The following is a 12202-nucleotide window of genomic DNA, read 5'->3' on the forward strand; positions in this document are numbered from 1 at the left end:
CTGCTTGTAGTCGGCTTTGACGTAGGTTTCGTCGTCCATTACCACGCAGTCAAACTTCGTCAGCATCGTCGTGTACAGCCTCTGGGATCGCGCTTTGGCCGTCGTATTTTGTTTATCATCGCGATTTGGAGTCACTACCTTCCTGTAAGTCGATAGTCCGGCTCGTTTTTTGGCTCGTTGCACGGTTGAAGACGATACACCCAGCTTATTTGCGGCATCTCGGAGAGAGAGGTTAGGGTTTCGCTTGAAACTACCGGCAACTCTCTTTGTCGTCTCAGCAGCTTCCGCCCGATCCAGACTTCCTGGCTGTCGACAAACGTCGACAAACACTTTAATTACATTTGTAACGGTTGATTTGGCAACTTTTCGAGTAGCTCGGATTTTCGCGATGCGCGAGCAAAATTTTGATACGCTGCTCTTCTTCCTTGGACGGCATTTTGACAACTGAAGAGTGAATTCCAAAATAAAAATAGGAGCAACATTCTACACACACACACACCTTCAAAATGAGGGTTATTCAGGTTTTTTTTTTGAATGCAAAATTGAAAGAAATACTTCAAATTGATATTGACCAAATTTTGACCGTATCACCCTTAAACATCACGATCGTGGGTTTAATGTAAGCCTGATTCTGTAGAATACTACATAGAACGACTCTATGTAAAGTATTACATATGCTGATGTTGAGCTTCCCAGAGAAAGTAAAGTTCAATTAATTTTACGGATCTTGTTGTCCTACTTGCGACAGGTTGGGGATAGAAATTTATCGAATAGAAGCACTTTCGTTTGAAGTGGAAAGGAGAGTAACAACCAATACGTTTTGTATGTTTTTTTTTAGTTGGTAACCACAGGTGGCAAATCCCGGTTTAAGGATTGTATTCCAAGGCACGGCGAGCCACCGCGTCCCCCCCAGTTTGCTACTCTGGGTTCATGGGTACAATGGGAAGACTCATGATTTACTCCGTGTATACCCCCAACTTCCTAAACTCCACCTGGGGCCGCAGACCTTGTTCCCTCCTCTATCTGTTTTGTACACTATGCTTCAATAGTGGGAGGTCTATTCGCGCTAATGCGCTCCAAGGCAATACTCATTAATGAGACCACTTTCAGCAAAACCTCTCATCCTTACGACTCGACGCCTGAACTCTCCTCTAACGACTTGAGAACCGACATCTTCTCGTAATGACTCGAGATTCCCACACAAACCTCTCCTCTTCGCGACTTGAGGCCTGATCTCTCCTCTAACGACTCGAGATTCGACCCATCCTCGCATCAACTCGAGGTTTACCTCTCCTCTGCACGATTCAAGGTCCGATCTCGACTTGAACGACTTGAAATCAGACCTCTCCTCGTAATGATTCGAGGTGACCACTTGTACCCCTCCTCTCGTTGATAAGGGGCCAGATCCCTCCTCTTGCGACTCGAGACCCGACCCCTTATCATAAAGACTCGGGGTTGACCACACAAACCTCTCCGCCTGAAGGTTTGAGGCCTGACCTCTCCTCTAACGACTCGGGACCCGACCTCTTATCTTCAGGGATCGAGGTTTGCCACCTAGCCCGTCGTGTGCCTGATCGAGAGCAGTTTGTCCTGGACTCGCGCCTGTCACGGCACACGTTCGGGACTTTGAACGCTACGACTCTGATGTTTCCCGACGGTGACGACATCCTACTCCGACTCGAGAGTCTCGCCCGGCATCGAGAGCCTCTATACTCGTGGGTATCCCCCGTCAGTGGTTAACCCTCTTCCCTCAAAGTCCGAGGGAACGTTTTGTGGTTAAAACTGGAACCTGGTATTGAGGTAGCCATGTTGAGTATATATTAAAAAGGTGGCAAAGAGAACAGCTGCACTTACGCTGAAAATAACGAACAAAAGTTGTGGGACAGCTCAAGAGAAGGAAGATGGCTCCATTGTTTGAAGACGTACGTCAGGGAAAATTCTGTGACAGTTTTCTGTGACGCTATTTTTATGGAGTTCATTGAGAAATCATAGGAAACATCAACAAATTAAATACTTTTAACAGTTTTAATAGAAAAAAAAATCAATTTGGATTACATATTTACGTGAATTAAAGTCAGAAACAATAAGTCGAAAGTTACATAAAAAAATATAATAATGGAAAATTGTACAAAATTAAGAAAATCGGTAAATTCTGTAAAAAGTTTAAAAATTATGTGATCTGTGACGAAATTTTGCTCAAAATGATGTGATAATGCAGAATTATCTGTGATTTCGGCAATCTTGTCCGTGGTGTCGTTAATGCACCCCAAAAAGTGTTGCGAGAATGTTTGATGACCTCAACTCAAGGCCGTAGGCCTCATGTGGAAGTAAGAACGTTGGGTGGATATGTGCGTATACTCGGGTCGACTCAACGTACTTATAGACCGAGAACAGCACGCCAGAAGGACGCGGTCTTTCCTATCAGTGAAAAACGGGAGTTAGGTCGACCGAATGAGAAATCTTTCAAAATTTTACGATCGAGATTTTTCTATGAAAATTGTGACATGTTTAGCGCTTATAACGAAAAAAAAAAACTGCAATTAACTGTGGAAATCATTGGCGCTGCACAGTGAGCTCGATTCAACGAGAGAAGAAGAGAACAAGGTCCAATCTACATTCATTGTCTAGGTCAAATGCTATCAGCCGTTTGCTACCGACTAAAATTTGTTAAATTCAGAATTGAATGATTTTAATGGGTATTACTTGAAAGAAAAAAGTTGTTCTTGTTAGTTTTTTTTTTTAATTTTAAACCGATGATAAGTTTAAGCATCCTCAACCCAAGGGATAGATACTTATTTCATTATTTAGAAATCTACTTAAATCTTGTGGAGAATCAGTATAGAACCAGTCGGGTTTTTCACGTGAGTGTTTGAAATAGTCTTAACCCGACCATGCTCCAGTGCGACCGAAATATAAATAAAGAAGGTCAAGTACATTGTCCTCCAAAACAGCAAAATAAACCTGTTGACTGCATTTTGGAACAAAATTCTGTCTGATCCCGACCAGCTAGCTTACGTAAAATTTCAGTCCAGTTGCTGCAGTAGGTAGGTACTAAATATGAATACCTGCCATGCCGTCGGTCCGTGGTTCATATGTGTACGCGACAGCTCCCCGGTCTTACCAAAATCAAAACATTTCCCTTATCAGTAGCAGCAGCTCTTCGGTTTTTACCGGCAGCTGGTGCTTCAATCCAATATACATGACCGAGCCATGTAACGATGTAAATAAAGCAAGAATAAGCAGCGATCCTCCCTCAGTGACTTGTCCATCATCATTCGGCGTCATCGTCCATCATCGCGGAACTGAACCGAAGGCCTCATTCGACGAAATGGCCCATTCTTGCTAGTCAGTTGTGTGCCATCGTTTGCCGAAGAAAGGTGCACCTTTCTTTCGAGGTTCCACTTTGGAGCAGCTCCACCGGCTTGCCGGTTTTCTAATTAATTCTCCCAACCAGCATAGATTGTCTGGCTGGTGTTGTTCACGGCCAAGGCCTCGCATCGCCTTTGCGCAACATGAGATTTTGCTGAACATCATCATCGCGTCTCCGGTTCGCTAAACGATCAAATTAGCTATCGAGTGGAAACGGTCCGTCCGCGCCTTCGAGTAGTACCTAAATTGCAATCAAATTACCGGACCCGGTCCGTGGGAGTGAATTGCGCATCAACAGTTTTAAGCGGTTGCTCAAGAATAGCCCCACCTCTCCCTGATGAAGATCCAGTTGGTTTGATTCCCTTTTGCAGAAGAAGGGCTATTCGTGACCAGGTGCAGCCATCCATTGCGCATCCAAGAATGTTAGAACAAGATTGTTTTTTGATCCAGAGTGTGGTTTGAGATTGAAGAGAAGAAAAAAAAACAACCTACCAGCAGACACTCGAACGGTTTTGTTTTTCTACCAGCATAACAACTTCCGTAGAATCAGAAGAAATTGGCCAGCAAGTGATAAGAGAAGTTGATAGCTTCAAGTTGTTTGGTGAATAGTAACTGTCAGTTTGGTTCACGAAAGGACATGTCTTCAATCATGCCGAACGATAAAGTTCTAGGCGGCGAAAGTCGCTCCAAGATGTTCTTGCGCAGCAATTCGTTCCAGAAGCTGTGCTCCTTGGCCCATCCGATGAGACTGAGAGGTAAGTGATTCCAAAAAATTTCGTCAACGTAATTGAATTAATAAGGAAAATATCTGTATGATGTTTAAAATTACAGTCTCAAATTTAGAATTCAGATTCAGGATTCAAAGTCAGAATTCAAAATTTAGGTACAGAATTTAAAATCACAATTCAAGATTCAGAAATTACATCCTATCTATATCCAGCATTTAGAATTTAGAGATGCAGAATTCGAATTTCGAACTAAGATTCTTAAGATAAGTTAACCATCATTTTAATTGATTTTTGTAAATTTATTTTCGGAATATCAGTGAAAATGTATATTCTTCGAGAAAGAATATAAGAATTGAAAATTGATAAAATGGTTAGAAAAGTTAGGAGAAAATTTTTCATTTGTCCCAGAATCAAAGAACTTATCCTTTGTTTGGGGACTAAACAAAGGAAAATTCATTTGTTCTAAAAAATCCATCCTTTTTTTCAACAATTTGACGATCAATTCTGTTTGTTATGAACGAAACAAGTTGATTAGGATCATTTTTGACATATTAGGGGGCATAACGAGCACCCAAGGCGAACTGAAACACCCTTTTCTAAGGAAAAAACATATTTTCCCTAATAGTTCTATAGTATTCATTTTTCGGCAAAAAAGAAATCTCCTTATCATCTTTACAGAAATATAAAAAAAAATTGACGAAAATATTATAACTTTTTTTGGTTGTTTTTTTATTATTTTATTCTTTGTCTTCGAAATTATTCGTACAGACTGAATCTTAACCTAAATTCTTAATTATATTCACAAAGACATCCTTATTTATATTTATATTAAAGTCATACAATTCAAAAACAACATTAAAAGCTCGAATACAAGTACTGAGTGGATTGTTGTATCCATAGCTTTTTCTGTTAAATGGTAACACAAGCCAAACATGGTTTCGGAGATTACGGGAAGGGGTGTTAATATTGATATTTGAAAGCAAAGCTGAGCAATAGATACGATTTTTAAGAAGGTCAAATATAAATATTACTGTAATAATAAATTTACTGTAATTTAAGGCGTCTAACCGAAAGCATTTCTAAGCCAATTAACAAGCAGCGTTAAGGATACGGCGGCAGCTCAGCAAGATTAGTCCAAGGAAGCTGACGAAGGGTGAATCGGATAAAGTATTTTTGGACACGTTTTAGTTTGAGCGCATGTGTGACGTGATACGGTGCCCAAACTGGCGCTGCGTACTCAATTACACTACGCACCAATGAGCAGTATAAAGATTTGAGAGCATAAACGTCAGTGGTAAATGCTGCGTTGCGACGAATGAAGCCCAGGACAGAAAATGCTTTGGCTGCAGTTAGCGAAACATGTTCGTTAAATCTTAGTTTGCTATCAACTAGGTACCACACCTAAGTCACGAATAGAACTAACCCGCTCAAGGACAGTCGAACCAATCGCGTAGCTAAATTTGATAGTAGTCAAACAACGAGTAAATGAAACTACTTTACATTTTTTTATGTTAACGGCCATTCCGTTTTCATCGCACCACATCAGGAGCTGATCGATATAATTTTGCAAGGCAGTACCATCTACGATGGAAGCTATTATTCGAAAGATTTTGAGATCGTCCGCGAAGAATAATTTCCCAGATTTTAATCGGTATCGGGAGGTAGTTGATGTTCAAGATGAAAAGTAGCGGACCGAGCAGGCTCCCTTGAGGAACCCCTGAGGTGATGTTGAATAGCGCTGACGCATCGTGATTCACTTGAACGAATGCTTTGCGGTCTGGCAACTACGAATTCAACCATTCAACTAACCACCTCGGAAAGCCCAGATGTAAGAGTTTGTCGATTTCAAGGGTATGTGGAACTAGATAAAACGCTTTTGAAAAATCTACATATATGGAGTCTACCTGGCGACGAGATTCAACTGCAGGGAACAGCGTGTTAGTATAGTCCATTAGATTTGTCGTTGTTGAACGTCGCTCAACGAAGCCATATTGAAATTCGCTGATCAATGGTTTTGCAGCGTTGCTCAAAAACCGATGGACGAGCGTTTCGAAGACCTTTCCGAGAACACAAAGTATCGAAATTACCCGATAGTTTTCAACAAGTTGGATACTTCCTGCCTTGTGAATTGGTACCATCTTAGCAGTCTTCCATGCTGACGGGAACGTACCCTCAGCTAGCGAACGGCTGAAAATCAGCGTAATTGGTGCAGCCAGCGCTTCCGAACAACCTTTCACGAAAAATGGTGTTAGTCTATCAACCCCAGGACCTTTGGTAGTGTCTAAACTATTAAGTGCTATCAATACATCTACGGTAGAGAAACGAAAGTTCGGAACGGTCACGTCGTACGTTGGCACGAAGTAAAATCTTTCAGGATGTGATGAAGGAGAGGCGGTACGGAATACACTTTTAAAGAAGCCTACAAACAGATTGACTGCTTCCTCAGCTGTGCATGCTACACGTCCTTTATACTCCATGTTACCCGGGATGCGTTTTGACGTTTTTTGAGTCCTGATGAAAGTCCAAAACGACGACGGATTCTCCTTTAGGTTTGATTGCAGCCTTTCAAGGTACGCCGCATAAGTCGATGGAAGCAGATCGTTATATTAAATGACTCGTAGACTATTGCTGTTTTCTTCGGATTTGGTACTGAAGAAGCGATTGCGGGCTTTACGGAGTCTGTTGCGTAAGTTTCGGAGCTCATTTGTCCACCAAGGTTGCCGGCTTACGGTGGTCGTGGTATTACGGTGACGTAATACAAATTCGTGGAATAAGTTGTACGTAAAATGCATCCACTGTTCCATCGACAGAAGAGCAACTCAGGTTTTGTGTCCAATCTATTGTCAAAAGCTTATCATTCAACAGGCCGAGATCACACCTTTTAAAGTCAAAGCCAGTAGCGTTTTCCCTAACGTTGTCGTAGACTGGTAGAGTAAACTGCTTGTCACAGTGTAGAATGAATGGCTTGTGATGTTCGTCTACCTTCAGAAGTGGTACGGGTGGATCGATAAGCTCGACGTAATCCGGATTATTGACGTAGGCTTAATCGAGAATTCGGCCATTCGCATTTCTTAGGCAATTTTGCTGCCAGAAATAGCAATAAACATTTTGGAAGCGATCCATCCAGTCCTGAATTAGCGCATTGAGTTTTAATTTTGTATGCAAATATGTATGGGAAATCAAATTTTTTCATTCAAAAATCGCCAGAGATTTACTGAAAGCTCCAAAAAATATTACATACTTTGAATGAAAAATATTCCTTGATTCTTGCAGCACAATTCATGTGAACAAACCACAAACCTATATTGTACCTCAGATAAGATTTTCAATGTGATACAATTAATTTTTTTTAAATAAATATTTTTAGATTTGATTCAGCTGGTTATATTGTAATAAAAAACATAAAGTTTAAAATATAGAATTGATAAGTAACCATTTCTATGTCAAAACGCGGTTCCTCTCTTGATATGAAAGAATGTTGTGCAAAAAGTTGTGTCGGAAAATTTATATTTTGTGCTACGAGTAAATCATTCTTTTTCGTGATTAGTGCACATCGCTCAACAGTCACTACAATGACCCTTAAATTTTGCCACATTGTTTATTTACTTGTCTACTTCACAACGAATCACGGTCGAAAATAACACCCAGATTTTCAGCATAGTCAGTAAAAGTAATGACCGAATTCGCCAAATAAAGCGTAGGAGCTTCGACACTTCTGTTGAATTTATTGAAGAAAAGAGCCTTAGTTTTAACAGGGTTAATAGGTAGAAGATTGATTAATTTTGTCTCTGCATCTCTATTGCTCTGTCCGAACCAGAATAAATTTGTACATCATCAGCAAACCTTTGAATGCTAGAGTATTTCAAAACATATGGAAGATCGTTTATGAAAAGAGAGAATAACATTGGTCCAAGAATTGAACCTTGGGGTACTCCAGATTTTATGGGAGTAAATCTCGAAAAACTATCACTGATTGAACGCATCCTTGAAGGTATGATTTTATCATTTTAGCAGCATGTCCAGAAAAAGAGAAATTGGATACCAATTTTGCAATAAGCTTCTTATGACACATGCACCCTATCGAATTCTTCTGCAAAATCTATATGTATCAGGAAGGCTAAACCTTTTTTATCGAGAGAAACAGCCATGTCATGGTGAACCTTCATCGAGGTAGTTTCTATACTATGATTCGCTCTAAAACAGGATTGACTATTACTGAGCACCTGAACCTGAAATATGTGTTTCGAGAAATTTCTCGAAATTTTTTGAAACTGAGCTCAGTAAGCTAATTGGCCTTAAATTCGTAATATCAAGATTATTTGATTTCTTTGGAATTGGAACGATTTTAATTTGTTTCCACTGGAAAGGAAATTTCGATGCTCATCAGTATTATCAAATTGAATTAAATATGATTCAATACCGGGAGCAAACGAGGAAGAGTTATTTTTACCAGTTTAATGGGAATATTAACCAGTCCTGTAGCATTCGATCCGATGGAAGCTACTGCATTAAAAATTTCATATTCGTGAACGTTTCTGTACTGAAAACCAAACGAAATATTGGGAATGGAAATATCCTCGTTTTCGTTGGTTGTGAAATTTGAACAAAAATCATTCACTGCGGTTGCGGAAAAATCTGTGTAGAATAACATTTTTTTTGAATTTTTCGTTCAAAAAGTTTCCAAATATTTCATGGTGGTACTTATATTTCTATGGCGACCGTCAAAATTTTTTTAATACGTTTTTTATACAGAATTTCAACCAGAGACTTCTGGTACCACCGAAAGATACCGTGTAACTTTATTACGATTCCTCAAATCTGATTTGTTACATTTTTGTCTTAGAGCATGAGTGCCTGTTCTCCATACGTCAGAAGTATCCTCGTAATGCGCTCAACTGGAGAGCCGTTGAAGTTGAAGGGTTTCCTCGAGTATCGATTTTGATGTTTTTTGTGATACCTCAAAGGCCGCAGCTGCAAGTCGAACTATCATCGGCCACTAATGTGCACTCGCCTAAAGCCTACCTCAACGATGACGTTACTTCAATTTGTGGCCCTTATTTTCGATGTCTGTGTGTGGGTGGTTAGTAGTAATATGTATGTGGGTGGAAGGAGGGACTTGTTGCACTTAATTTTGCCGCCCAGTCAGAGCTATTATTACCGCTATCCTGACTAGGCCTCCGGTTACCTGGTTTAGGTGTTCCAGAGGACTATTGAGTCAAAACATAAAAAAAAACTTCTACCCAATGCAACAAGAAGCGCTTCAGTCAATGAGTAAAGTGCACTCTTGGATACCTGCTGAGCGCGAGGAAGAACTAAGAAAGGTAAAAGCCCTTTCCCTCGTTGTAAACGGTAAATATAAGTAGTAACCGATGATGACGATGACGATGATAGGGAAAAAAATGCAATCCATATACCGACAGACGATTTATACCTTTGAGTTTTACTATCAACCCGTCAGTCGACTGACGACGAGTTCAATGGGCTTGCGGTAATTGTTCGCGAAGAGCGTAACATGCCTACGACAAGTGTTGATTACATTATCTTGATATGGTAACAGTCGTAATTGGGTGTGAGCTATCAACGCGGGATTTACTGGCTTTGATCTGCACTCTGATTCGCGAAGAGGCTTTCCTAAAATATTTCTATAGCGACATTCTTAAAATATTTGGTTTGCCAACTTATCGAAAAAAATGCGTATAGCCCTGAATCCAATATTTTATGTGACGTCACTTTCTTTTTTTTTAACTTAAGGTAAGTAAAATATTTCAGATTTTCATAAAATTATTTTTATAATTGTTTGAAAAAAAAAAATACATGTTCTGTGTGTCAATGAACCAGAAAATTTGGATAAAAATATACCTAAACAATACGGTATCGTTTTTTGGAACTAACAAACGCGTGATGCAAACAATCATATTCCAGCATATGGAAAGGAGATTTTATAGGTGAATTTGTGATTCGGATTTTGATGCATTTCAAAGCAATAACAAAATATTGTATGGCTGTTTGTAGAATACAGCCCAGCAAACATTTAAGAAGGTATATAGCAGGAACAACAGAATTTTTCAAACAAATATACCAGATGAAAAGATTGTATTAAACTTTTCGATTTCCTCACAAAAAGCAAAATAAACGATTTTAAGTAATTTGAGGAAAACGGAAAAAAAAATTTCCTCGACCGAGATTCGAACTCCAGTCCTCCGAGTTCGCTGTCCGATATCTTACCACGATTCCAAATCATCAGTTGATATGAGCCATGCTATAGCTTTATATGTGACTCACATAATGTGAGACTTTCTTTTTATGGACCGGTCAAACGAAGAAAGGGAGAAACCGGATAGAGTTTCAATTGAAGGACCGCCCATTTATCGTAAATCAGTGCACTCAAACCGTTAATGTCGAATAAGCATATTCTCAAATTTTTGGAGGCATATTTTCGAGTTGACTCAACTGCCTTCCGATTCAACTTTTTTATTTCTATTACGATTTCAAACTATTCACACACACTCATACATTTTTTTTTTATTTCGATTATAGTCGTTTTACCATTTTTATGGCATTCGCGACTTTATTTCAACGTTGCAGTTGGCGGACAGTTATTGAAAAACTTATCCGGTTCAACTGTGTTCGATGTTTACTCTTGGGCTCGAACTCACGGACATCGGCTCAGAAGGCAACTGACTTTACCAACTGAGCTATATCACGAGCCCTACTCATACATTATGTTTCTGGTGCATTGTTTGGCGGATGATTCTAGGGCAGAAAATGCTCGTCGTGCCCCGATCAATGGTGCTCTGTTCGCTCTGAGTATGCAAGTTAAACAAAAAACGGGTTTTAAAATTGAGTATAGTGAAAAATCAAATATGTAATGATGGTGAAAATTGAGGAACAACGTGTACATATCATGTAGCAGTGCTTACATTATAGATCAAGATGATTTAAAGATCATAAGACCTTATTTTCCGGTACTCAAAAATTATAATATTTTCGTCACTTGAGAACTTAGTGGATTTTTTTTTAAATATTTGTGTAAAGATGATAAGGAAATTCCTTTTTGCTGAAAAATTAATACTATAGGAACTACAAAACTTTTCCTCGTGAAAATTTATTTGAGAAAATACGTTTTTCCTTAGAAAAGAGTTGCCCAGTTTAGTTCGTCTCGGGTGCTCATTATGCCCATTATAATTTTCCCTAATAGTTATTTTATGATAATTTTTGAGAACCACAATTTTGTTGGAGAAAAATGACAAAAATAGATCATACTGACAAAAATCAGACGAAAATGACATAACGGCAAAAATGACAAAACTGATTAAAAGACATGTATGATAAATTGTACTAAATTAATTGGACAAAATTGGACAATTATGACATAATTACACAATGCAACAAAACTAACATTTTTTTCGAGGTGCAAAAAATTTAATTTTTAATAAATTAAGGGCGTTAATTTCATAACTTAAGCGGTGATAACTTTTGAAATTAGTTCATTTTTTTAAATAGTCGTGTTTTTGAAACTAAAGTATCTAGTCAAGATCTGAATTCTTGATTGAACTAAGGATAACAAATAGAATTAAAAATAAGTTTTTAGTTTTCATGTACGTTTAGCAGTGAATCTGTTATCAAAGATAATTTCCTACAAAATTTATTGTTCGATTTCAAAATTTCCACACGCCAGAAGTGATAGACAAAATTTGACGAATGATTGAAATGCAGAAAACCAAAATCTTCTAATCTTCACTTATCAAAACATAGGTACCTAAAATGCTGTCCCTTGAGGACACTAAACTGGCTCAGAAATCACATAAAGTGACTAAATTTTCCAAAATAAGTCATTTCAAAGCATATTCCGTCAACAGCGGTATACCTCAAGGGAGTCACTTGGGATCTCTACTTTTTATAACTGTAATGAACGAGCTCCCCGAAGTGCTACGTGACGTGTTTGTGCTGATCCGCGCGGATGATTTGAAAATGTTCCTTCCTGCAATGTTCCGAAAATCAATCAAAATAAACACTCAGGATGGGTTTCCTGTTGGATACATTCTGATTGTATAATGGGATAGCGCCTCTCGCAACTGCTTCGCCCGACTGGTATGCAATCTCGA

At 38.9% G+C, this 12202-nt stretch overlaps 1 protein-coding gene across 1 annotated transcript in view; it reads left to right on the forward strand.

Moving 5' to 3' along the window:
* Nucleotides 1–3305: 3305 nt before the first annotated feature.
* LOC129755181 (uncharacterized) overlaps nt 3306–12202 on the forward strand; it is a 33867-nt gene continuing 24970 nt past the window's right edge. The window contains exon 1 of the mRNA XM_055751550.1: nt 3306–4124. Within this exon, the coding sequence (XP_055607525.1) occupies nt 4007–4124 (118 nt within the window). The 5' untranslated portion in view covers nt 3306–4006. The remainder of the gene's footprint in view (nt 4125–12202) is intronic.

The sequence above is a fragment of the Uranotaenia lowii genome, chromosome 3 (assembly GCF_029784155.1).
Source record: "Uranotaenia lowii strain MFRU-FL chromosome 3, ASM2978415v1, whole genome shotgun sequence".
Lineage (NCBI taxonomy): Eukaryota > Metazoa > Arthropoda > Insecta > Diptera > Culicidae > Uranotaenia > Uranotaenia lowii.